General features: G+C 42.7%; 1 protein-coding gene across 4 annotated transcripts; it reads left to right on the plus strand.

Annotated features, from left to right (window-relative positions):
- Nucleotides 1–26,374, plus strand: LOC103129740 (rap1 GTPase-activating protein 2-like). 4 transcript variants are annotated; one of them, XM_016665353.1, is made up of 25 exons: nucleotides 1–249; nucleotides 4,828–4,863; nucleotides 12,246–12,330; nucleotides 13,405–13,440; nucleotides 13,978–14,025; nucleotides 14,541–14,573; nucleotides 15,665–16,021; nucleotides 16,119–16,222; nucleotides 16,865–16,943; nucleotides 17,880–17,933; nucleotides 18,013–18,096; nucleotides 19,010–19,110; nucleotides 19,864–19,993; nucleotides 20,572–20,727; nucleotides 20,827–20,898; nucleotides 21,032–21,118; nucleotides 21,667–21,813; nucleotides 21,953–22,057; nucleotides 22,138–22,229; nucleotides 23,018–23,122; nucleotides 23,193–23,280; nucleotides 23,617–23,668; nucleotides 23,746–23,816; nucleotides 24,895–24,925; nucleotides 25,147–26,374. In XM_016665353.1, exons 1-24 carry the CDS (start codon nucleotides 206–208, stop codon nucleotides 24,904–24,906), a joined length of 2,178 nt encoding a protein of 725 aa, XP_016520839.1. In that variant the 5' UTR covers nucleotides 1–205; the 3' UTR covers nucleotides 24,907–24,925; nucleotides 25,147–26,374. The 4 variants fall into 4 exon arrangements, with proteins under 4 accessions (XP_016520839.1, XP_007540984.1, XP_007540985.1 ...); XM_007540922.2 differs by lacking the exon at nucleotides 1–249 and having other exon boundaries at nucleotides 4,733–4,863; XM_007540923.2 differs by lacking the exon at nucleotides 1–249 and having other exon boundaries at nucleotides 4,748–4,863; nucleotides 24,898–24,925.

Here is a 26,374-nt window from a genome sequence, read left to right on the forward strand (position 1 = left end):
GTGTGCTGCCAACCGAAGTATGAGAGGAAGAGGAGGAGGAAGAGGGAAACATTAACGGGAGGAGGAAGACGCAGAGGGAGGAGGCGGAGGAGCGTGTGGCCGGGATGAGAGTATTTATAGGAGGAGAGATGAGGCGGCGGCGAGGAGAGCCGGAGGATCCGACACAATAAGAGGAGACAAAGGAGGAAGAGGAGGAGGAGGAACCATGCTGCGGAGGAAGAGGAGCGTGTCCTTCGGCGGCTTCGGATGGTGAGCCTCAGCTTGTTTCATTGTTCCAGACGGGGCAAAAATGATCTAAAATGTTCACACTTTCAATGCTTTTCAGGCTGATTGCCTCATCTGCATGGCAGTGACATCACTATGACATCACAGTTTCAGCAAGATCCGTAAATGAAGCAGCTTAAATCCCTTTTCCCAACTACTTCTTTTCTGGTTGGACGCGGTTCTGCTGGGCTGCAGTTAATCAGCAACTTTCTGCTGTCAGGAACCTAAACGGGTTTGTTTCGACACAAAGAGCCCAGCAGGCGAGCAAAACCAGGACCGGCTAGAAAACGTTAATGATAGAATCTAGAGAGTGTTTATTGTGTATTTAAGGTAAAATTAGTTCACATAAATATTAACTCAGATGCTAATGTTTTACAGATGGAGAAATTTAAATATTGATTAAAGAACCAACACAGTTAAAGACAAACAGCGTCAGTCAGGAACGTCTCAATGGAAAACCTCTAATCTAAACTCACTGGATCCTATTTAGTTTATTTATTTTGCATAATTCACAAAACGTCGTACTGTTAAAAAAATCTTGTCGCCATCTTGTTTCTTTTTCCACTGGTTTAATTAACAACAAACCACCTGGGATTGAATATACAGTGAACCTCAGGAATACTTCAGACCTCCTCTAAAAACACTTTGAACTATTTATTTTAACATTTCTAACACCAAATTCACCTTCATATTAATACTCTCAGTGGAAACCATCTTAGCGCTACAGAACAAGCTAATGTCTTGTTCGGACTTCAGCCAATAAGCAACAAGGAAAATAAATGATCTTCCTGGATTGGCTGATTTGCAAACCTCAACCAATAATGTGTATATTATCAATGTATCGAAGTATAACAGTTTCCCAAGCTGCTTTTTCATTTGAATATTTAAGAAAAGCAACAAGAAAAAAAAATTCCAAGAATTTTCCACAAATTCTTCAAATAAGCAAAAAAAAATTGTAAAAAACATGTTTTTCCCAGGTTACAAGTGAAAATATAAAAGTCTAACTAGTACTTTTTATCAGTATTTAATCATTAATGACATAAGTTTCTATGTCATGCTGCAAAATTATTTCTAAGTTATTTTTGTCTTATTTAAGGCATTCTAAGATATTTGTACTAGATCATTTGTACAATGTTCTGCCCCTTACTGATCAGATAATAATTAGCCAAATCACAAGACGTCACTTTCAGTTTCATGCATCCAGCATGCCGATGTGAGTGAATCCTTGTTAGTGCGCCATAGCCTGAGACTGTTGCATTATTTCAGTTCAAATCCTGCAGTGATGGGTTAAATCCATGTGTGTTAAGTGACATCCATGGAGCAAACAGTACATCAAAATGCATAAAAATACAACAATTCAGTTCGGGAAGAAACTGAATCTGAACATTTAAACTCGTGCTGCAGCACAACCGGCTGCTGCAAGAAGTTAGAAAAGTAGGAGTTTGTAGATTTTGTTGTTACATTTTATTCAGACATTTATTATTGAGCTTAAAGTTGACCAGTTACCACCCAGAAAGGTTCCTTCAGTAACAACTCAGATCCTGTTAGAGCTGGATTATAAAGACTGTAAAAAGACAAATCAGAGCCAGAGGATTCCCTAGATAAACATCAGCACAGATGCCCCAGAGCTGATGAGGAGTCCTGATAATCAAACCTGAGAGGTTAAATCGATCCTAAGAGCCGGCCAGGGAAGCTAAGCAGAGAAATTTAATTTAATCTTCACTTCCTCAGGGACAGCAGCTGTTCAAACCAACCTGGATCTATGTGGAAAAGTTTTCACCCCCTTTATAGAGACCATTAAGCCCATTAGTGTCCAAAGTGAGTTCATTTGAGCAAACCTTTTAAAAAAAAGAAAATGTGAATTTGTCGTGTTTCCATCTTGGAGTGAATCAACCAGGCTACGCAAAGCGTCACTTTGTCAGATGTTGACGCTTTGCATGGCTGTGATAAAGAGGAAGTAGATGTTGCTAACTAGCATGGAGCATATAGAGTTCACTCCGTCATGATGGAGGTTTTTCTGAGTCTGGTGCCTCTGGTAAGGCACAGACCCACCAGTAGAGGGTGGCATTTGCTACGGCAGAACTTATTTGGTAAATATTTTCCATCTCCTCTTTAGAGCGTTAACTCTTTTCCGGATTGAGGATATAATTTCAAATCCCATCAACAGTTTCTAATGCGATGCATCAAAATGAGCATAAAAAAGGTTGATAGAAACCCGGGTAGCGTTCTGCTGAGTCCTGCTAACGACCCACTTGTTGAACCAGAGACTCTGGACCTTCCTGATTTAATCGTGTTGATGGAGTGAGGAGGGAAGCCAGAGAGAGAGAAAAAAACACAGGGAAAACATTTTAACTAAACGCCAGATTTTCTAGGTCCAAATCGAACCGAGTTTATCGAACTGTAGGTGTTTAAATGAATAATCTCAGTGTGATTTATCGTCTGACTGACGACAGAACCAGGGTTCTTCCTGGTTCTCCATCTTTAAACGGGGAACCTTCCCTCCGTCTGCCTGAACTTCAGCATCTCTGCTCTGTCAGCCTGCAGCGTCTCTTGATGCTGCAGCTGCTTCCACCTCTGTTCGCCGTCACTCTTTGGGTTTCCTGTGAGCCGTCAGCAGAGCGACCCGTGTCTGGTTCTAGATGAGAGGAGAGCAGCAGCGGCCAGGAATGTAAATCCTGTTGGTTCAGTCGATCTGTCAGAAATGGGATCAGGACACACATCGCTGAATCCTGCAGCATCATCCACGCTCCCTCACCTTCCTCCTTCCAAAAAACTTCCTCCCTCATCTTCACCTGATTTCAACTTGTTTGAGGAATCAGATGTTAATTTCTCTCCATATTTTCATCCATCCATCCAACGCTTAGACAGAGCCGGCTGATAGTTTTTGTCTTTAATAATGCAGGAGGAGCAGTTTACAGCCGCCAGCGGCCGCTCACTCCTTTCCATTCAGCCACAAAGTGTCGACTCAGCGAAGGTTCTTCATCCACTGGTTCCTGTTTTGTTCTAAGAAACAAAGCGAAGAAGCAAAACATCACCACGACATGTAAAGCCTTCAGAAACTGAAGCCTATAAATATCAACGCAGGAAGAGACAGTGGCAGAAAACTGACATTATTTTCCCAGAAGCCTCAGTTTGGGTTCGGCTGGGGTTCTGGTTTGGTTTTAATACTCCCCAGATCAGAACTGATCCCCTGCTGTAAATACTGAGAACTGCTTTCATGTAATATTAAAGGTTGAAATACCATGCTGTTAGATTCCTGTTCATCCAGATGTGGTCTATATAAAGCTGTGTTTTGGTCCGAGTTCTTAGTTAGGCTCCTTGTTTTTGTGCCGTCACTTTGGTGCACCCCTACAGGTCACAGAGAGTCCCACTGTGACTGGTCGTTCGGCCATTTTGGTAGTTTGATAGCAGAGGTACGATTATCTCACATTGCAGAAACTTTTTATTCCTAACCTGATTAAAAGTCGTGAACAACGTTGGACTTGTCCATCCAGGCCTCAGGATAGTTAGCGAGTTAGCTAACGCTAGCGCCAAGAACGTCACTGAAAGCGTTTGGATCAGAACAGAAATGAAATGAAATGAAATTTTATTCGAACATGATACAAATATAAAAATGAAATAGTGCACAGTAACAAGAAGTGCATAAAAAAGAAGAGAAAATACAGATTTTTTGTTTCAGTTAACATATCATGCTCAAAATGGGGTAGGAAGAAGTGAGAACTTATAAACTCCTACCCTACAGATAAAACACTGTCAAACTGTTAATGTAGTAACAATATTCAAAACACTCCGTACAGGTCTGTCCTAAAGGACCTAACAGCTAGCACACAGCGCTAACATTAGCAGAAGACACTACGACTAGCAAAGCAACGTCTAGGACATCACATAAACACCCAATAAATTTATGTCTCAAATAAAGTTTTGTTATTTTCACATTATTTTCAGCTTAGCGCTTTAATATGTCGTCGTATCCATAGAAACGAGAAACTGATCCTCAGTCATTCTTTCTGCAAATTCTTGCTGCTAGCGGAGGACGAGAAGCTTCAGCAAACAAAACTTTCCCTCTAATACAGAAATATTTCCAACAAAAATCAACTTTAAAAAGGTTTCATGTTGTTAATTCACCAGTCTAACGTTTTGTAGCTTCTGCATCCTTGAAAAATAAAAGTTCACTTGGGGTTCAATGAGTTTAAGCTTAAATATGTGTGGATGATCAAACAGAAGAACCGTTTTAAAGATGCCTGTTGTTTTTTACATTTCATGGCCAGAAACAAACATCCGTCCCACGCTGTTCGGTTCCTTAACTCCGGTGTTTTATGGCGCCTTCCTCCTTCAGTCCAGAAGCTGATGTGTGAGGCATCGCCGTGGCGGCGCTGTAATAAACGGGTGTTTTATTGCTGTGAAGCTCTGGGCTCACACCTCCCTCTCAGGTTACCTGGGTTAATGGAGAACGTGGCCGTAAATCTCCTCCTCCTCCTTGGAGATGTTGTTCTGCGCCGCCCGTTATCAGAACCGGACGAGAGCGGCGTCCATTAACGTCTGCTCCTCTCTGTGTCTCTGCAGGATTGATAAGTCGACAGTCAGCGCGCTGAGAGCCCGGTGAGTACCAGCATACGCCTGGTTTACATCTCCAGCTTCAACACCGACCACATGCTAACAGGAAGTGACAGTACCTGGACTCCATCAGGTCCACGACAGCCTTGGTTGGTCCAGTCATTCAGATCTACTCCTTTCTATGCTGGCGTTCCCCCCATAGAGGCTCTGTGCTGGAGCCTCTACGGCGGACGTTCCATGTCCTCGGTTCTGCTCAGTTTGACCCCTGGAATGAATCCTCATCTGTAAAGAACCGAAAGCACTCAGGGACCCGACCAACAGCAGAACCGTCTATCCTCAGGAAAGATACACAGACAGAAACCCTCCTTCAACATAACTGATCCAGTTCAGGACCGTCCGGTCCTTTAAGGATGATCCAGACCGAACCAGGAGCTGAGTGTTCATGGGTCCATCAGGAGAAAGGGGGAGTGGGGTCACTGCAGGTCAGGGGTCAGCCCATCCATCCATCCTCCCTCAGAACAGGAAGCAGTGTCCTTATTGGACCTTCCTACTTCCTGTCTTCTGGTTCCAGGCTTCATGTTTTCTTCCTGGTTTGAAGCCAACAGTTTTTCTTCAGGATCTTATCTTCAGGTGTTCAGGTGGTTGCGTCGCTTTTGCCGTGGTGACCTTATTATCTGCACTTGTGCAGCTCGTCATGATCCGTATTTTAAGCTTTTTTTCCCAGAAGTGGGAAGCAGACGGAGGAAGCTCTGGTCGCTGCGCCGTGTGAGAGCAGAGCGACGTGTCTGAGGGGAAGGTCAGCGACCTCCTGCAGCGCTCTCTCCTTTCTGTCCACCAGAACCTGCTGGGAGCCGCTCTGGGTCAGACTGATGAAGATCCTCGTCCTCTTCATCACTGGGCCCAGGCCGCAGGATGAAGACGTTCTGCTCAGACTTAATGTGCCGTTATTATTAACATTTAAATACTGACGGGGACAAATAAATTATATCTTTTTTTACGCCGTCTGTCAAAATGACTGACAACCAAAAGTCTAGCGCCACCTCTGGTCTGCAGAGACACAGCACTGCTGGGAAGTTGCTAGCATGCTAGCATAAAAGCTAAAAATGCTGCTAATCACCATAAATCAGATAAATATGGAGCAGATTAATCAATAAACTATTAGGTCAGTAAACTGGCTCATTACTAATGTTTGTAGATATGTTAAAAATAATCGGCTAATGTATTCGAACAGCAATATCTCAGACTTATTTAAATTTATTGTGGAAAAAATAGCAAACTGAATTTGTATTTGTTTAATTTCACAGCACTTTGCTCAGACAATATTTGTGTTCTGACAATGTAAATATAGAAGAAATAAATACATCAATAAATACCAAGAGAAAGAAAATGAAGTGAATAAATGAAAAAAGTAGAAGTAAGCTTAACTTACATAACTAATACATTATTTCATAAAGTGAAATAAATACAAATCTAATAAAAATACAAAAGTAAACACTGACCAAAAATAAATAAAAATAAATTAATATTCATCAAAATTAATAAATCAATAAAATCACATTTTGGTTGATATCAGAGGAAAAAATTACAAACACATTTAATCTGTCAAAAACAAACATAAATAAATATAAATGTTAAATATAGAAGCAAACAGAAAATTATTTCAGTCCCTTCCTGTTTTTTTAACAGACCACCACTAGCTTTCAGTTGGAGCCATAACATAAATTAGTGACAGCTTCATCCTCCTCTTCCTCCCCCTCTCCCGTCAGTTTTCCATTTTTCCTCCATCTGCCTTCCTCTGACTGATTACGGCTCCGTAATCCTGTTGGTCCCTGACATTACGGCAGAGAGGAAAAGGAGGAGGAAGAGGAGGAGGAGGAGGAGCAGTGCTGCTCTGTTAGATCTCAGTGAGATGCTCAGTAACCGACAGCAACACTGCGATGCCACACCGCCAGTGGTGAGTCTCACATTTCCTCCATCTACTCACGTTTGTTTACGTTGTTTCTGCAGTGGATCGGCAGGCTGCAGGTCCATTAGTGTGAAGCGTTTGCATGCGTGTGTGCGTGTGTGTGTGTGTGTCCTCTGAGTGGACAGCTGAGGGTAGTTGTGTCCCCTGAAGGTAAACAGAGACAGCAACATGTTGACAGCTTCACAGAGACCAGAATTTGAAACGTTTCACTGAATCAGATAAAAACTCATTTCCACCTTAAAGAGCAGGAATCTGTGCTGCTGCTCACTAGTCGGGTCACGTCTCCTTAAATCAGACGGAGCCTGCTGATTGGCTCAGAGTTGGTCTTTATGTCAAGTTGTGGGACAGAGGACATCAAGCAAAGCGAGGACGTTAGTGGACGGATTGAGACCTGGACCAGACTGTGTGTTACTGTGTGTGTTATGTTAATGTGTGTGTGTGTTTTGTGTTAGTGTGTGTGTTATGTTAATGTGTGTGTGTGTGTTTTGTGTTAGTGTGTGTGTTATGCGTATCGTTTGTGTCCGTCTGTTTGGAAGCAGCAGCGTTCCTTCTCCCCTGCTGCTGTTTACAGTGTTTTTCTTCTCCCCAGTAATAATGACAGTGAATCATTTCAATCTTTTGAATCTTTTGAATCTTTTGAATCATTTGAATCGTTTGAATCGTTTGAATCATTCTGCTCTCAGGGAATCCAGTGACAAACTCCAGAAACTAAAATAAAAACATTAAGGTTTGTTGGGACAAGATGCTCTCAGGTGTTTATTTCTTGTTGGAACATAAAATTTTCTCCTGAGAAAGTTACAATCCCCATTCCAGTTTGAGTGGCGCCCCCTGTGGTCGCTGTGTGTCCTATGCCTGCGTTGTTAGGAGCTGTTCTATAAAAAACACCAAAGTGGTGGCAGCAAGAGGCTGCGCTGCCATCTGTCTGGTCCGCTCCATGCGGTCGCTGCTGAGTCGTGTTTCTCTGCCGACCGACACGTCTCCTGCAGCGAGGGTGGCTTCTGCTTCAGAAGCTCGTGTTGTTTTCATCAGTGCCGTTCTGTCAGCGACAGCAGCAGTAATGTACATATGTTTATGTTTTCTGGAGTTCTGAGCAGTCAGAATGACCTCAGTCTGCAGAGCCAGGAGAAGGGCTCATGTTGCTCAAGGTTTGAACTTGTTTCTCCACATGTTGGTGTTTTGCTGAGAGTTAACATCAGTTTGGGGAACCCAGCATACGTTGTCAATGCAGAGAGGAAGATGGCAGAGCGTTGTGTGTTGCTGCTTTGTTCATATCTTCCTTTAACATCTGCAGACCTTTGAGCTGATCATTCACTCTTACTGCCACAACAGAGAGACCGCAGTCATAAAGCAACATTAAACTTCACTCTGATAATGGAGACAGAGCGTCTCTGGTTTCCAGTCAGATCAGAATAAAATCATCTGCTGGGTTTAAGACCTTTCTGCTGCCATGCTGGGTTGTTGTTCCTTTGTTCAGTTGACCGGCGTAACGATTTCAGCTAAAGCCCGAGGTTTGATCTGCTCCCACAGACTAGCGACAGCAGCATTTGGCACACAGCTGGTGGAACTTCTTAGTTCAATGCAACGAAGAACTGTTCTGCTCCATCCTGTCTGCCATGAATCTGGTGTAAACAACATTGTTGTTATTAATTCTTCAAGTACTTCAATGACTCATGTCTATGCTTTTATTTTGAAGTGGTTCCCTTTATTGGAAGGAGGTTTGTTCCGTTTATTTCTTCTTCTTGACGTTCAGTTGATCTGTTTGTTGTTTACTGTTGAGACTGGTGCCGCAGTCATTGACGATGTAAGTTGTGGTGTTAGTCATGTGTCATGAATAGGTGGATGTTGGTTGTCACTTCTGACAGCACTTATTTAGTTACAAGTGTGTTCTATAGTTTATGAATGTTTGTTTTGCTCTTAATGGTTGGAATTTAGTGTTGAAACTATATTTGTATTTGACTGTTGGTCTTGAGATTTGGGCAGTTGGAAATAGACTGATTCCAGGTGTTGTTCTGCATCATTCAAATTTAAACAGTGCTTTAGAAAGGAATTAATGCTGATATTTAAAGTTTGTTTGCTCACTTATGTTAATTTTTAAATGGTAATTTGAATCTGTATTATTATTGTATTTTCAGAAACTGCTTCAATTTATTTGCACCGTCCTGTCAGTAATTCTTCAGTAAACCATTTAAACACCCTGATGACCAGCCTGCTTTCTGACCGAAGCCCTATCGTGATCAGTTAAGAAAATCCAGCAACAGAGGTCAAATCCTCAACAATTGTGGAGGATCATTGTTCTGATGGCGGAGTGTCAGAAAGAGAAGAAGGTTCTTAAAATGAAACTTAACTTTTTTGCTGACAAACTGTCCAAATTCAATGTTCTATCTTAAATTTAGCCTTGGGTAGACTGGCATTAGAAATAGGTAATTAGGTATGTAAAATTAGTTTATTTCTGCAATATTTTGCCTAAAACCATCTCAGTTCTTCCTCCAGCTACAGAACAAGTCTCTAGAGGGCCTGAAAAGTTGCTAAATATAACAACAAAGTGGATGATTTGGCAACAGGTCCTTTCTGGTTCCGACCACGCCCCTCTGGGTCTCTTGGCTCCGCCCACTTTGCTGAAACCTTTCCTCAGGGAGTTTAGTTATATTTTAAAGAGACAGAGACCAATTTCAAGGCATTAAATATGATATGATGTGAGGTCAAATTTGTTTGAAATCATGTTTGGTATATACAGCATTTTCATAACGTCTGAAGCTAACAGTCACTGGACTGTACTATAAAATGGCACTATACATAAAAAAAATCATGATACTTTACCTTTAAAGCTGCATGGTTCTGCTGCTCTGTCGTTGGACGATGAGTCCAGCTGGAGGTGATGTGGTTCTGATGAAGGTGGATTGGTATCAATCTCCAGGCAGATCAGAGGGGTGTGTTACAGTCCGCCAGTAACCCTGTTATTTTCGGGAGGCTCTGTCTGTCAGAAGGTCGTTTGGGCTGAAATGTTTCCACTCAGATGGTTTTTCTCCTCTAAGCAGCTGCAGGTTTTCTGATCTGCTGTCAGTGTGTTGCAGCAGTCATGAAGCATCGCTGCAGGTTCCTCACAGGCGCCGTCGCTTCTCATCTGTCACATTTCTCCACTTTGGTTTAAAACTGAACTGATTCTGCTTTTAAAACCTTCCTGGAAGATCTGAGTCCATGTTCTGCTCCATCCTGTCTGCCAGTTAATCACAATATTTCCAATATTTTATTTTTGTCTTTTCAGGCTTGATGAGTTTTACTTGAACAGACCTCCAGATTCAAAATTAATTCCCTACTTCAGTTTGATCTAAATTAGCTTATTAAGACGAGTCAAGCCCCCAATTATCTTAAAGTAGAACATCATTAGTAGGTATTAGCCCACTTCATTTCTCCAGCTGACCTTTGACCTGCCAACTGGAGTGAGAGGAAGCAGGAGGATCTCCAGGGTTAAACTTTAATGAGCATTTCTGATCTTCTCCTTGAGCTCTGCAGGAAACATTCACTAACGGAAACTAATTCATTCACCTTCAGCTGTTCAGCAACAGGATCAGGTTTCCTCTCAGCATGGAGGAAAAACATTTGCTAATGGAGCAACTGGCGCTGGCAAGAGAATCACAGCACTAGCTACTGTTAGCTTTGGAGGCTAGAGGCTAGCATGCCTAGTCTGGTCAACCACTGGACTGCCTTCTTCCACTGCTGCACATCAGCACAGATAGGCTAGCTTTAATATTTGGTAGGCTGGCATTAGCCTTGGATTGCCTAGCATTAGCCTGTCATAGGCTAGCATTAGCAATGGATAAGCTATCTTTAGTTATTCCAGCTGTTGGACCCAAACCAGACCTCGGTGTTGTTCCCCAGCTGAGATCAGGTCCAAATGCCACGGCGCCTCACTGGGTGACCTTTTCTCTCCCACCAGGGTCCGTCTGTCCCTTCCCACCTCCTGGTGACCTTTGTGTTTGCTGTGCAGAGCTGGAGCCAGTCGAACCTGCAGCCCTCGGTCAGACAGCAGGAACAACATGAACACAAACTGTTCAGCCTTAAGAGGCAGAGAGAAGGAAGTGAAACAGCAGAAGTTTCTGGAAAGGTTCAACAGGAAGGAGGTTCTTCCTGGTTCTGATTGGGTTTAAGATATCAGAGCTGCAGCAGTGATCAGATCAGGTCCAGATATTTGAGGATGAGACCATGGTTCTGATCTGAACAGGCACATTTATGCTAATCCGCTAGTAGCAAAATTTTTAAATGTTTAGCGCATTTAGCTTTCTCTAAATGTTTCCAGATGAATTCTAAAGCGCTAATTTACTTTGTTGTTTTCTAAACTGTTCTGAGCTTTTGGTTATCGACTGTTAAGAATTCAAGTGGTATAGTAGACGTTTATGTTCATGCTCTTATTTTGAAGTTGGTGAAGTTCTGTTTCCTCTTCTCATGTTCGGTTTATTGAGCAAATGAGAAGTATACAACACATGAAGGAATGAGGTAAAACAATTAAAACCTACCTTTGTTCTGTGTGTTTTCTGACCAAAGCATAACTATGACCAATTAGGCTAAGAGTTAGCAAAACTCAACAACAATAAAACTGAAACCAAGAATGAAAGGTCCAAAGAATCACTTCCTGTGGCCCAAACAGTACAGGAAGAAGTGCAATGACATGTTTAGTCACATAGGGGGTGGCATGCTATGTTGTAGCACATGTGTTATTGACAGATGGTTGAAATTACCACTTTAGCATTAGCTTCTGCTAAGCTCCATGTTGGTATAGCACGTTAGCAGGGCTAATGTATATGATTAGTGCTTTAGGGTTAGCGTAGCTAGCTTTTTAGCTAGCGGTCGCCTCCATCTGGATTTGGCTGATTTTTAGTCTGTAACGCCTCCTGTTGTTCTGTCTGGGTTCTTCAAGGTTCTGTTAGGCCAGGATGAGTCGTCAGTTTTCAGACGGGTCAGAAGGTCCAAACATGAAACTTTAGCTCCTCCCAACTCCGCCCTGCAGCAGAGGCTGACCTCTGACCCCCAGGGGTCAGTCCATGTGTTTCACACTGAGAGGAACTGACTCTGCATGGAGGTTATGACCTGGAGTCGGCACCAGAACCAGAACCAGCTGGGTCCGGTCTGTCGCCATGAGTCAGAGCTGTGGTAAAAACGAGTTCAGCTCTAACCATGACTCATCAGAATCCAGCCTGATCAGAGTCTGAATCATGACTCATCGCTACCAAGGTCAAGCGATGATTCACTGATGAGTCTGACGACTTGCACCTGAGACGTGATCAGACGGCGCCTCAGAGGTCAGACAGCTCCTCAGAGGTCAGAGGTCAGACAGCTCCTCAGAGCTCAGCCTGCTCATCAGAGGTCAGGTTGACCTTCGTCTCCAGCCAGCTCGTCATCATCCTCGGCTCCTCCCGGTTCTCTGCTGATGAAGTCGCGGCTCTGATGATGGTTTCCTGTGTTGCAGTAAGCAGGACCAGCTGACCCTCCCTAATGTCCCGGTGGAGGACCGCCCCCCGTCGCCTCCCCGCACGGCGCCACCCACCATGAAGGTAACACCTGCTGCTCCCTCCAGACGCCGCTCAGGCTCAGAGTCAGTCTGCCTGTTTCTCTGTTAGATCTGTTATTCCAGATGAAACCTACAGGTCTGTCATCAGAGGTGACATCACACCTCTGATGACATCACAGGAAGCAGCTGATCAGACTCCACGCCCATCAGTATTTTCCTCTTTATTTGGATGTTTGGTTCGTATTCCTCCATTAGAGGAATAAACCCAAGGGATTCTGCTTGGATTCATAGAAACACTTCGAGCTGTTTCTATAAACAATGGACAGATTTTTACAGCCACATGTTTATATAAGCCAAATGTATACAAACCAAATCATCTTATTTTGCTGATAACCTGTAGAAATCAGTTCACAAAGGTACTATCTTTATGTTTCTGAGCAAACTGTGACATTTTAGTGTAAATTTGTTAAATTCTGCAACATTAGCCTGAAACTGTCTCAGTGCTGCCCTCTTTGGGTTGAATGGTGGCTACTGCAGTTGAATTATTGGTTACAGCAGTTCAGCTGATGTCTGATAACACAAATTACTAGATTTGTCACCAGTCACATTTTGACTAAAAGTCACTAACGTGAATTTGCTACCAGTTTGCTAACATGTAGCTAACAAGTTGCTAGCATTTTGCTAAAGGTTTGCGACCAGTTTCCTCCATCCAGTATCCATCTTGGGTCAGAGGTCAAACCTAACATTTACCCTTTTGTATCACCAAAGCTTCTCAGTACCTGTTCAGATCTGTGAACAGTGACATGTCCACCATGTTGCTCATTAGCGCCACCTGGTCAGCCCATTCTTGTGCCTCTTGTGATGTCATCAGTCCAGGTCCAGTAGAATCAGCAGCTTTAATCTCATCTTGAAATCATAACGGATAAAAATCCGTCCTTCCTTCCCCAATTTGTTCTTGTTGACAAGCAACAGAAACACAGGGCTGCAAACCCGGTTCTGTTCTCATTCGGTTCAAATGTTACTTCCTCCAGTTTCATTCCCAGTGATTCCTAAATAGTTTAAACATATCAAAGCGTTTCTGCTGACACTGAACTGGTTTATCTGTTTCTGTCTGCAGTCGGCTCATTTCTTCGACATGATGGACAAGATGGAGGTAAAACTTTAATTCGCATGGATTCCTCTGACGGTTCTGTTAAATGAGCCGAGACGCAGGCAGGATGAGGAGACTTTATGAAACATCAGAAATTATCTGCAGAAGAAGAAATGAGAGAAAAAAAAACTGAAGTTAGGAGGAAGTGGAGCCTTTAAGTTTTGTTTGTTGAATAAAGGAGATCTGATGGGAGGAGGCAGCATCATGCTGTGGGATCATCGGATCAGCAGCAATCATAGATCAATATCTCCAGGATCAATCTAGCATTTTTCATCAAAACAATAAAACAAATTAAAGGCCAGGTGAGGAAGAGGAGGGCAGAGATGCTGCACAGCAGAGAGACGGAGGAGCGGAGAGCGACTTGGTCCAGTTGGACAGCGAGAGACGGAAAACCAGACGAGTCTTCTGGACAAACAACAGATGTCTCACTTGGACTGAAATACAGAGTTCTGCTGGGTTTTGGTTCCGACTCTGAATAAAATGTTTTTATTGGCTCATCAGAATAATTTCGTCCTGTTTTCTCTCCCAACTGCGGAGCAGCAAGTACCAGAAGCTGCTGAGATGAAGACAATCCCTCTGAGACAGAAGGCACGTCCGTCCACCTACCTGTCCATCCATCTGTCCTCATGTCCGTCCTGATTCCTGTCCTGATATCTGTCCTCACGTCCCTCCATCCATCTGTCCATCCATCTGTCCTCACGTCCCTCCATCCATCCGTCCATCCATCTGTCCTCACGTCCGTCCAGCTCATGTCCCACGTTTTTTTCCATGTTGATGTAAAACCACGAGCGTCTGATCAGCAGGAAGTCTCTGTTCCTGACAGGAAGTCACTCCGATCTTCACCTTCACCATCATCACCTTCATCATCATCATCATCATCATCATCATCATCATCAATCATCATCATCCTCGGCAACCCAAGTTGCATGTCCTCTCTGTTGCTGTGGATTTGTTGCTTCCTTCAGTTTAACATCTAATCGTCTTTGGTTTAGTAAAAGTGAACCTGTGGATTCAGTCAGACGTTTACAGGAAGTGAAACTGAAGCTGTGATGTTGCAGATGTGATGTCGGCCATGTTTGAAACCTCCTCTGTCTCTGTTTCAGGACGATTACATTCCTTATCCCAGGATCGAAGAGGTGAGACTCAAACGTCTCTGTCCTCCAGTCCAGAGGTTGTGAGTTTGATTCCTGCCAGCAGTTTGAGGCAGCCGGGACGGTTTCACCCATTTTATTAATATTCTGATGGTTTCCAAAAATATCTGGGCTGAATTTTTTCTATCAAAGCTAAAATTACAGTTTGGACGCATTTTGTTATTATGGCTGTAAAATGTGAGATTTGGTTCATTTTCCCAGGAGAGGTTAAACTTTACTGTCCAACATTTTAGCTGATTCAGCTGTTTAAATGAAGAAAATGACAAAAACTGACTTTATTTTGAGATTTTATGAAAAAAAAATCATGAAGTTGTGAATTGGTATTTCAAATGTTCACAATATTTACCATTTATTTATGAGTCTAGGAATCTGAGTGTACAAAACATAACTATTATCCCAAATAACAAGACAAAGATAAACAGATTGATATTGCACATGAACTATTGATTTCAATTGTGAATCTTTCACATGTGCTAAAAAACTATGCAAAAGATAACTACATAAAAAAATTATGCCACATAGAAAACAAACATGTCAAATCGCATATTAATATTTATATAAGGCATATTAGGGTCATTGTAGATGGGAAAGAAAGGAGGACATTTCCACAAAAAAAATGAAATTTCCTTGAAAAAAGCTAAAATTTTTGAGCTTCAAAAGAATTTTGCGAGAAAAACTCAGAAATTTATTACATTTATGTCAGAATTCTTCTACTTTTAATATTTTTCTAGGAAATGTTCAACTTCTCAAACTTAGCAATGTCCTATTTTGTTCTACAAAGTTTCTGATATTAATCTCAAAATTTCTGAGGTTTTTGTTGGAAATTTACTCCAGTTTTTTCGTTCCACTCTGACTCTAACATGCCGTCGTATATTTCATCTGAACTTTTGAACTTACACTTGAAATATCATAAAAACAGTTAAAAAGTAAAAAAGTTTATTCTCAACATTCAAAATATAAAACTGTAACATGACAACAATGCTGTAGTAATAACAGTAGAGCCGTTGCCATGACTACGCAGCAGCAGGTAGCTCAGCATTTCCTCCAGGTGTGACAGAAACATGTCGACTCTGCAGGTGTTGGAGAGGGGGCCGCCGTACCCGCAGGTCATCCTGCCGCAGTTTGGAGGCTATTGGATAGAAGATGCAGAGGCTCTGCCCTCTTCCAAGGCCCCGCCTTCAGAGGCTCCGCCCCCTTTTGAGACCCCACCTTCAGAGGCTCCGCCCCCATCCGAGGCCCCACCTCCAGAGGCCCCTCCTCCTGATGCTCCACCCATTGAGGCCCCACCCCCTTCCTCTCTGCAGTGCAGCGGTGCGGAGGTGGAGGACAGAGGAATAAGGGAGGCAGAAGGTTCTGCCCCAGGGGATTATGGGTATCACCTGGAGGAGATCAACGAGGCAGCACGCGCATACAGGAAGCACTTCCTGGGCAGGGTGAGCTGTGATATCTTATGAATTAAATCTGTGTTAAAACATTTTGTGGTTTGCAGCAGTTTCAGTTTTTGGTCTCCAACGTCTTCCTGCCTTTCAGGAACATCTGAACTTCTTCTGCTCAGTCAGCAGTTTGGGAAACCTGCTGCTGTCTGTGAGACACGAGGAGGAGAAGGAACACGAATACCTGCACGTCATCATCAGGTAAACACAGGAACCGGGTCGGGTCAGAGCTCAAAGAGGGGCTTGGACCCTCTGGGAACCGCTTGTAACTACTGGTGGGCATTTATTATGTCATTTATCATGATAAATGTTTTATCATGATAAGAATTTTGATTTATCGTTGTGACAATAAATTCCAACTAATGATGTTTAACTGTCATTATTGTCAGGTTTGATAGTTTTGCTATTTTCTCTGCAGTTTGTCCAATAAAAGTCTCAATAAATACCAATAAATATGACTTCATGCAGTTACTGTCTGCAGTTTAGTGAAACAAATCACACTTCATCATGTGACTGGTGCCCTAAAGAAACAAGCAGGAATGTTTTTCAAGAGCACTATTTGTGTTTGTGGAGCTACAGTTGCTACAGTGTTATAGTCACCTAAAAAGATGCAATAAATGGTTATTATTGTCACGTTTGTTACAATTGTATCACAAATTATTGTGATAAAACTTTAGGTCCACATCGCCCAGCCTACTGGTGACTCCAGTTAAAGTTTGTGGCGTTTTTGTTTTTAGGTAGGGGGCCTTGGACACTCTCATAACTGCTTTGGGTCTAGTTAAAGTTTTAAAAGCAGCAGTGTTGTTCCTCTGGATCCAGGTTTGTTTCTTGTGTTTGCTTCAGGTCTCGTCTGAAAAGCGTCTACCACAGATTATCTCTGTCGGAGCTGCCAGACATCCCCAGCGTTCCGGAGCTGGCCAAGGTGTCCACCCACCTCACTTCCTGTTCTCCTCTAAACAACTTCCTGTTCCTGTGGTTAAAAAGAAAACTGCTTGAATCAATCAATCAATCAATCAATCAATCAATCAATCAATCAATCAAATTTTATTTGTATAGTATATTTCAGTAACAAGGCATTTCTAAGTGCTTTTACATCAAAAAAACACAAAGTCTCTCTCAAACTCTCAAATATTAAGAGCTGCTCTAGAAATCACAGCTCTGCATTGAAGACTAACTAAAGACAGATAATTCAGTTAAAGGGCCGGCAGCATGTAAAATTCATATTGTAATGTTTTTCCCTCATTAAATCAAACCTGCACTGTTGCTTTGATTCTTTTATGTTTAAGAAATCCTTTAATCTCCATGGCAACCATTCAGATGTTAAAACGTCTGGGTGGACCTAGCCCCGCCTTCAAGATGCAGCTCCGCCCCACTCAGCTCCTTCAGACTAGCCAGCAGCAATTAGCAAACATCTGGTGAGCTCATTATAGGAGCTACTGCACAGAGCAAGGCTGGTAAAAACATTAAAGGGTTAACAGAGGAGCCATGTTGGGATGACTTCCTGGAGGCGGAGCTTCAGAAAGAGCAGGAATTTTTAAAGAAGCAGAGGCCCAATTTGAAGGTCTCATATTAGGAAGTCAAGTTTGTTTAAATCATACTTGATATGTAGCATTTTTATAACAACTGAAGTTAACATATTTAGTTGATTTTGCTATAAAATGACAGTAAGACACATAAAACTGCCTCGTTTTTGTTTTCTTTGACAGAAATGTAGAAGGTGAATATCTCGTTATGATCCAGGTTCATTTGATTTGAGACATTTCTGAGGCTAACAGACATTCTGCAAGACGCATTTCACACTGACCTGTGGGAGTTTATTGCTGATGAAAGTTAACGGTGTGACCTGTTTGTCCTGAAGCTTGTGTGCGACGAAGCGGCCTCCCTGCGGTTCAGTCCGGTCCTCTACCCCAAGGTGAGCTCGTTCTCCTCGTTCTCCTCTCAGTTCCTGCTGCTGAGACTTGTCCAGCTGACGCTGTCCTCTCCACCTGCAGGCGTCTCAGCTCATCGTCAACTATGACGAACACGAAGTCAACAACACCTTCAAGTTCGGCGTTGTCTACCAGCGCTTTGGGCAGGTCAGAACTGGCCATGCTGCTGATCTCATTAACGCCAAAATAACTGGAAAAAATACTATCCGACTCTGAATATTAACCAAACTCTAGATTCAATGTTTATTAACTGAAAAAACAAATTATATCAGATCATTTATAGGATTAAGTTTATGTAGCTCATTTATGAATCTCCATGCAGAAATATTTTCATCCCACAGTTTGTGTGTTTATCCACCCAGACACCAGGAGGCGCTACAGATATAGAGACTCAAATGAATTCTGTTTGAACAAAATTACTTTGTTTTTTTACTGTGTTCAGGTTTGTCGCTCACAATTGTCCTGTTTTTAATTTCCAAACTGAAAACAATGTGTGAGGAAACAGGAAGTAATAAAAGCATCAGGGAGTGAAAATGTACCAAAAATTATGATTTTACATTTAATGCCAAACTGTAGCAACATTACACAAAGTTTATTTTATCACACAGTTAAAGGGATCAACAAAGTATTTTATTTGAATTTTATCTCTATTCTATTTTATTTTAATTTAATGTATTTTATTTATTTTTTGTTATATTTTATTTGTGTTTTCTTTGCTTAAAATAAAGTATTATTTGTTTTTTTATATTATTTAATTATTTTAATCTTATTTTATATGTTATGTTTTTGTATTACTATTTTATTTGTGATTTATTGTTACAAAATGAAATACTGTATTTGTCTCTGTGGTTTATCATGAGAAATGTAGAAGTTATTATCTGAAAATTGAAAAATAAAACAATTTTGTAGGTTTTTCTGCCTCCTGAGGAAACATTTGACTCATAACCTCTAGTTGAGCCTGAGGTGATCTGTGAATGGCTGTGACAGCAGAGGTGACCTGTGATTGGTTGAGGCAGCAGAGGTGATCTGTGATTGGCTGTGACGGCTGTTACCTGTGCAGGTGTCAGAGGAGGAACTGTTCACCAACAACCAGGAGTCTCCGGCTTTCTCCGAGTTCTTGCAGCTGCTGGGAGAAACGGTGGAGCTGCAGGACTTTAAGGGGTGAGCAGCGCCACAAGCTGAACCATGGACAACACAAACCGTGGAGTTTCTGTTCAGGGCAGCAAAATCTGATCTCGGGTCAGCGCAGAGTAACAATAACAAAGTTAGTCGAGTAAAGATAAAGAGAAACCATCCAGGAAATTAGTCAGGTGAGAGAAAAACTACAAATCAACAAATTATTTAATGTTTAGAGATGACATCATCGGACAGATAAAATATACAGTTATGTGGAAATGTTGGTATTTTAAGGACCGAAATGAAAATAATTCACATAAATAATTCACATAAATAATTACTTTCAATATAAAGATTGTTAAACTTTGTCATAAACTGCAGGTGTGTTTATGTGTCTGGTCATTTTTTGGTTAAAACAAGTTAGTTCTTCAATTAGTACACGGAAATTTGACTCAAGTCAGAGTAGAAACACTTTATATTAAAGCTACTTGAGTAAAACTAGTTACTGGCCAACTGTTGGTTTTTAAAACCAACTCGATATTAAACATTTATTAGAAATAATTTGATTATTTGGGATTAAAATGGATTAATAGGAATCTAAACTTTCATATTTGTCGTAATTTTTATCAAAATGAAACTTTTTCATTTTTACCACAAACTGAAAACCATCAGTTTCTGGATTTTAGCTTCAGGAATAAAAACTAAAACTTAACGATGTCATGTTGTGTTCACCAGCTGATCCTTTTGGACTTGGTAGAACCGGGCCGGTCCAGTCAGCTCTTGCCCTCCTGTCTGCAGGTTCCGGGGCGGGCTGGACGTGTCCCACGGCCAGACAGGGTCCCACTCTGTCTACACCGTCTACAGAGGTCAAGAGGTCATGTTCCACGTCTCCACCAAGCTGCCGTTCACCGAGGGAGACGCGCAGCAGGTAGAACGGAAAACTGCCGCGAATCCAGGAAAACTCAGGAAATAAAAACAACAGGAAGCATGATAGGAACATGGATCTCTGTGATTCCATTTGGTTCTGATTGGTTCTGGTTGGTTTTAGTTAGTTCCGTTTGGTTCTGTTGGTTCTGGTTGGTTCTGTTTATTCAGGTAAGGTTTTTGGGTTTAAACTTAGAGCTTCTATCAGATTCTTTCTTTTTGTTAATCAAAGTAAAACTAAAATAATATTTTTACAGAAACTAAAAATAAATCTTTTAGTTGCTGTCATCTCAGAGTAGAGAAACTGTTATTCTTTCTGCTGATCAATAATTAAAGGTATTGATCAGCAGAGCTATGGTTATTGCCCGAGTGCTTTTGATATAGACAGTTGCCCAGGGCAGCATGAGAAGAGGGGAGGCTGAATGGTTCAATCATAAAACTGAACTTTTAAAGTTTATTTTCATGGGACATAAAAACACCTGAAAATGGACCCAGATTCCTCAGTTTAACTCGGTGTTTTCAAGACTGCACTTCCCCCTGTTGGTCACTAACACCTTGCCCGTGTCACTTTCTGTCGCTCAGCTGCAGAGGAAACGCCACATAGGAAATGACATCGTGGCGGTGGTGTTCCAGGAAGAGGCCACGCCCTTCGTCCCCGACATGATCGCCTCTAACTTCCTGCATGCCTTCATCCTGGTGCAGGCGGAGGAGACGCACTCGGACAGTGCCACTTACAGGGTAGGAGGTCTCACTGAACCCAACTACCAACCCGACAAAGTCCATCTGGGTTGAGGAGAACCGAACCAGAACTGAACCTGCTTCTCCAACTTCTGGCAGGTTTCCGTCACAGCGCGAGAAGACGTCCCACCATTTGGACCGCCGCTGCCAAACCCGGCCGTCTTCAGGAAGGTGAGCTAGGAATCCAGTCAGAACCGGGTCGAGTTCTTACATCGAACCGGGTTACATTCTAATGTCTGGACCGAACCGGGTCGAGTTTTAACGCACGAACCGAACTGGTCTGATCTGTGTTTTTCTTCTCCAGGGTCCGGAGTTCAGGCAGTTCCTCCTCACCAAGCTCATCAACGCGGAGCTGGCCTCCTACAAGAGTGAACGCTTTGCCCGGCTGGAGGTAACCAGCAGGGGGAGCCGTCTCCCCCAGCCTGCTGGACAGTATGGACAGGGTTCAGACTCTTAACTGGGGTCTTATGGAGCTAAAATAGGGCCATAAAGTTTGTTCAGAATTTTTTTCAACTAAAAAAGTTTTGAAGCTGAAAGAAAATAACTTTTTTTTAAGGCTCAAATCTTTTTTTCAGTTTAATTTTTTTTTTTTTTTTGTTTAAAATTGATTTTCACTGTGAAATAGTTTGTTGTTTGTTTGTGTCAAAATATGTTTTTTATTTCAGTTTTAACCATTTTTTGTTTCAAAAATGTTTTTCAACTGAAATGATTTTTCATGTTCTAACATTTTGGCCTTAGTTTAAATCTGCTTTCCCTTTGTTGAATCATCTTTCCTCTTTTTCTGCTGCTGAATGAAAAAGTTTCCTGATCCAAACACAGTTTGTTGTGTCTGAATCATTTCGCAGCGTTTTGGGATTAAATCGTGATTTTCCCGGTGCATCTGCCAGCAGTCGGGTTTCTCTGGAGTGAATTGGTTCGTTTTATTTCTCTCCTGCTCAGGAGCGGACCCGCTCCGCCCTGCTGGACAGCCTGCTGGACGAGCTGCACAGACGCTCCCAGTGCATGCTGGGATTGGGCTCGGGGATGGAAGAAGAGGGCCGGGGTGAGAATGGCCACGCCCACGGAGGACTGCTGGAGTCCATCAAGGTCAGTATGAAGGTCACTTCAGCTTTACTCTCACAAACATCCCAGTTTGATCGTCTGACTCTTTGTTGGAAACCAGTTCAGGAGTTTAATGTTTAGCTGGTCAAAATCTTATTTAAATATTTCTGCTGTTTCATTTCAGAGAGCGATGAAGGGGCGGAGCGTATCCATGGAAACCATGTCGCGTGGTGGGGCGGGGCTACCCACCAGTCTGAGTGGGGGCGGTCTAGCCCACCTGAGCATTGAGGTGAGCAGAAATGGTCCAACGCTCCGGTTCCACTTCAGCAGCTGTTAGCAGCTGGATTATTTTTGTGTTTCTGTTGCCAGGGCAACGTGAAGTCTCCGGTGAAGCGGCGGTCAGGCCTGTTCCCCCGCCTGCTGAGTGTCGACAGCCAGACAGACAAACACAGCCACAGGAGGTAACCACGACAATGACCTTTCTGATGACCTGACAGAAGTCTAATAAATGTTGTGAAAAACTGAGTTTTTTTTAATTATTATTATTTAACACAGTTTGGTCAGAAAAGTGTCACAACATCTGCAAAGCAAGTGATTTTATAGAACCTGACATCTGAGACACAGAACAAATGAAAACAGGGCCTAGAACAGAACCCTGAGCTGCTAATCCGCTAACACGCTAATAGCAGAACTAGCTTTCTGTTTAGCGCTTCTTTTAAAAATCATTTATCACACTTAGCTTCCCCTAAATTAATTTTTCTAGGAAATTCTAAATGGCTAAATGACTCTTACTTTTTATACTTTCAAATTCATGCTCTTATTTTGAAGTTATTCAAGTATGTTCACACTGCAGTTCCATTTCCTCTCCTCACTTTCTCTTTTTTCCATAAAACGTTAACTTCAACGAAATACTGTGTTGACATAGCACCATAGCATTTTCTTCAGCTAAATACTGTTTTGGTGTAGTTCTTTAGCATTAGCTTCCGCTGAATACCATGTTGATTTAGCAACTTAGCATTAGCTTCAACGAAGCACTTTAGCATTAGACACTATTTATGATTAGTGCTTTAGGATTAGAGCTACTGTTTTAGCTAGTGATGCTCACTTGTGGCCCAGAGGAACTCCATGTTTATATTTGAGGCTAACTCTAGTTTTTCTGTTGTTTCTCATCTCAGCTGTTAGCAGATATCCTTAGCATGAAGCTACCGGCTCAGTTGTTCTTCTGGTTAAACTCTGTTTGCTGTGTCAGCCTCCTCAGTGAGCAGCGCAGCTTCGACTGTTTCCACCCCATGCTGGAGGTGAGGTCTGAGCTGCCGTCCAATCCCAGCTCTCCAGAGGCAGGACAACGGGACAGGTGAGCTTTAATCTGTCTTTTTGTTTTTAATCTGAGCAAAACAGCAGCAGCAACGTTTCTGTGTTTTCAGGATTCATCCGAAGAAGGAGAGCAGTAAGATTTCCAGATCCACATCCAGCACCTGCAGCTTCAGCATTCCCTCTGACGACGCTCACCTGGTGAGACTAATCAGTAACCTTCAGCTGATTGGTTGTAGCTGTAGTACAGCCTGGCCTGGTCGGAGTGGAGAACAGAAGCTGTTCTCCCAGGAAAACCTTGTAGAGGTTCTGAATCTGTTTTTACGACCAAACTGGATGGGATCTGACTCACCATGTGGTCATATTTGGGTCCAGCCATAGTTAGCCTCCATGGCTGTGTCCTCAGGTTGGTGTGAAAAGAAAGTTCAGAGGTCATTTGTGTTCTTATGAGGATTCAGAATCAGGAATAGTCTTGAATTTTCCTGCTGTGGATCTGATCTCATTCTGAAACTTCCTGATCTTCTCCATCTGTATCAGACTGCGCCGTCGGAGGTTTCCTGTCCACTGATCGTCTGCCGCAGCCCCACAGGTTCAGTGCATCCACCTTCATCACGTATGGATTCCTGCGCCTCGCCTCACTGACCCCCGTTCATTTTCCTCTTTCAGAACTGAAAAACAAGAACTCTCCCAGATCCAACCTGAAGTTTCGCTTCGATAAGCTGACTCACTCTGCTGCTGTACGTCGGTTTGTCTGAGCCAACCCTTCCTGTGGTCCAGGCTCGTAATCCGCTGGTGGTCCTGATAGCGTTCCATGCTTTCTGAAGGTTTTTCTGAATTTCATCTTTAGACTTTGACCGATTCGCCTCCCAGCTTCAGATCTGCTGCTGATCCATCTTTTCCCCCAACCCTCATAGAAGCTCCTGAGCAGTAAACCGTGACGGATCGAGATCCTGGATAGAAGCAGTCAAAATGACTGCTGGGGTGGTTCATCTGGTCCCTTTGCTGGGTTTGTTGGGAGGATTTGTCAAGTCTGACTCTAGCCGGTTAAAGTCTGGTTTGGTTTTAGCCAAGTTGGGTTGCTCTCCATTGGCTGTGGGTTCTTCACTATGTGGGTGTGGATGTTGGAATGTGGCCAGGCGGTCAACGTGCCGTTGATGTTGTTGAGCTGATGTACCTTAGGGCGGCCAGTGTCTCTGAAATCTCTCGCTATATTAGTTTGTTATGGGTTGCCCAGTCCAGTTGACGTTGTCTTTTCTCTGCCACAAATGAAAAACATTTTGAACGTGTTGGGCCAATCAATGAATCTGTCTGCTGCCAATCAAATCGCTTGGGTGCAGCGCCTTGCACCTTCCTGAGGTCATTACTAAAAACAGGGAGGAACCGTACAGGGTCTGTAAATGGAGATGAAGAACTGGTTAGATCTGTTTGAGAAGGGGCTTAAAAAACTCCTGAACTCTTCTTGAGATAAGTCAGACAGAAAATATGATTTTTATCTCCAGCAAGGAGATTCCTACAGAGTCGTCATCTTAAGACCTTTCTTAGAGTGGATGATCTGCTGAGGAATAATGGACCTTTCAGGTCCTGAACCTGGTCTTGGATTGGGTAGATGATGACTCTTATTCTCCTGTCCTGAAACTTTCCCAGACCTTTCTAGTTGAAGGTGACTGGACTGGACTGGTGAGGGAAGTCTACAGAAAGCCTGGAGACATTCAGATCCAGACCAGCTAAACGGGAAAACTGGATCACAGGAAGGAAAACAGGAAGAGAACTCTGAACAATCTGAAACTCCTCTGATTTCTCTCTCTTCTCTATCAGCAGGGAAACTGAACTCAGGAGGTTGTGAGAGGTACGTACAATTCTCAGAGCCGCTTCAGGTTAGATGTTTAACTTCCTACCATAGAAATACTGAGTCTGGACTCGGAAAGCTGCAGGCTAACTCCATGTTAGCTCCTGGTCAGCCACAGGCTAGCTGCAGGTTAGCTCCAGGATAGCTGTCCTCCTCCTGGCTGCAGGTCTCCAGGTGTTTCATGAGGAGAACTTCATCTGGATCTCCTGTCTGTTCTCCAGAGAAACCACGTGGAGATGCTGCCTTCACACCACCAGAACCAGGAGGATGGACTGAACCAGACCGAACCACATCATCACAAACGCCTTCCTGGTTCCTGAGGCGCGCTGGATCTACCTGATGTCACTGAAACCCGTGGAGCCACCATGGAGACCCGGTTCCAACTACAGACAACTTCTGTTGTTTTAACCAATGAACACTTTGTTGTTTTTTTGTTTTCCTTGTTTCCTTACGGATGAAGACAGGAGTCATGGACCGTTTTCCTTTTCAGGGAATGTTAAAGGAGTTTTCCTCACAGATCAGTGAAATGGTTCCGACTCGTTCGGAGATCGGGTCCAGCTCTGTCCTTAAAGCTGGTTGACCTTCTCCACCCTCCTTTTCCTCACTATTAGAAAACTAAGCTACGGTTGCTAACTAAGTTTACCTTGGACCTATTTATTTAGCTTCCTAACTCAGTATTTCAGCTAAATATTTAATTTGGAGTTAAATATTTAGTTTTGTCTGAAAGGTTTTTGCTGAAACACCTGCCGTTGTGTGACTGGTGCTTCGTGGCAATGTTCTGATCCAGAGGGTCAGAGAAGAGGTCAGAAACCAGCCCAGCCCTCCCTGCAGTGAGACTTTCAGGACGTTTTCATTGTTCCTACAACCAGACCCGGACTGAATGTTTGGTGTGACGTCAGTGTGAGTCGTTGTTCTCTGACTGGAAACCAGAAGATAAAAACCACAGATTGTCTCTGTACATCAATGTGTCGTTTTCTGTCTGCTCACCATCAGGAAATGTGAAAAATTTCACATTTCCTGACAGCAGGTTTTCTTTCAGACATTCCAGTTCTCTTGACCCTGAAAGCACTGTGTTGAGTTTAAGGTCCCATCAGAAATCAGTGGCTTCTCTTCATGTCTCTTAGTGGATGTTTGCTTCTGAATCTGATAACAACTTCACTGCCGTTTGAGTCAAGATCACTGACATCCCTCAGCTCTCTGGTTGTTGTGCTCTGTATGAAGATTCAAAATATCCCGTTAAAAACTAAAATCAGTATTTGCACTAAAGCTGTTTCCTCGTTGTTTCAAGTCTTGTTCCAAGTTTTTAAACAAAACTCAGTTTTATTTTGTCAGGGACCAACTGATGCTGCAGAAACACAATGATGTCAGTCAGCTGTATGTTTCATCTTGAAGGACAACTGTGACATGAAAACCTGGAGCTATAAAGTTTCTGAATCGTTTGCACTTTGA

This window comes from Poecilia formosa, unplaced genomic scaffold, assembly GCF_000485575.1.
Source record: "Poecilia formosa unplaced genomic scaffold, Poecilia_formosa-5.1.2 Scaffold574, whole genome shotgun sequence".
In the NCBI taxonomy this organism is placed as follows: domain Eukaryota; kingdom Metazoa; phylum Chordata; class Actinopteri; order Cyprinodontiformes; family Poeciliidae; genus Poecilia; species Poecilia formosa.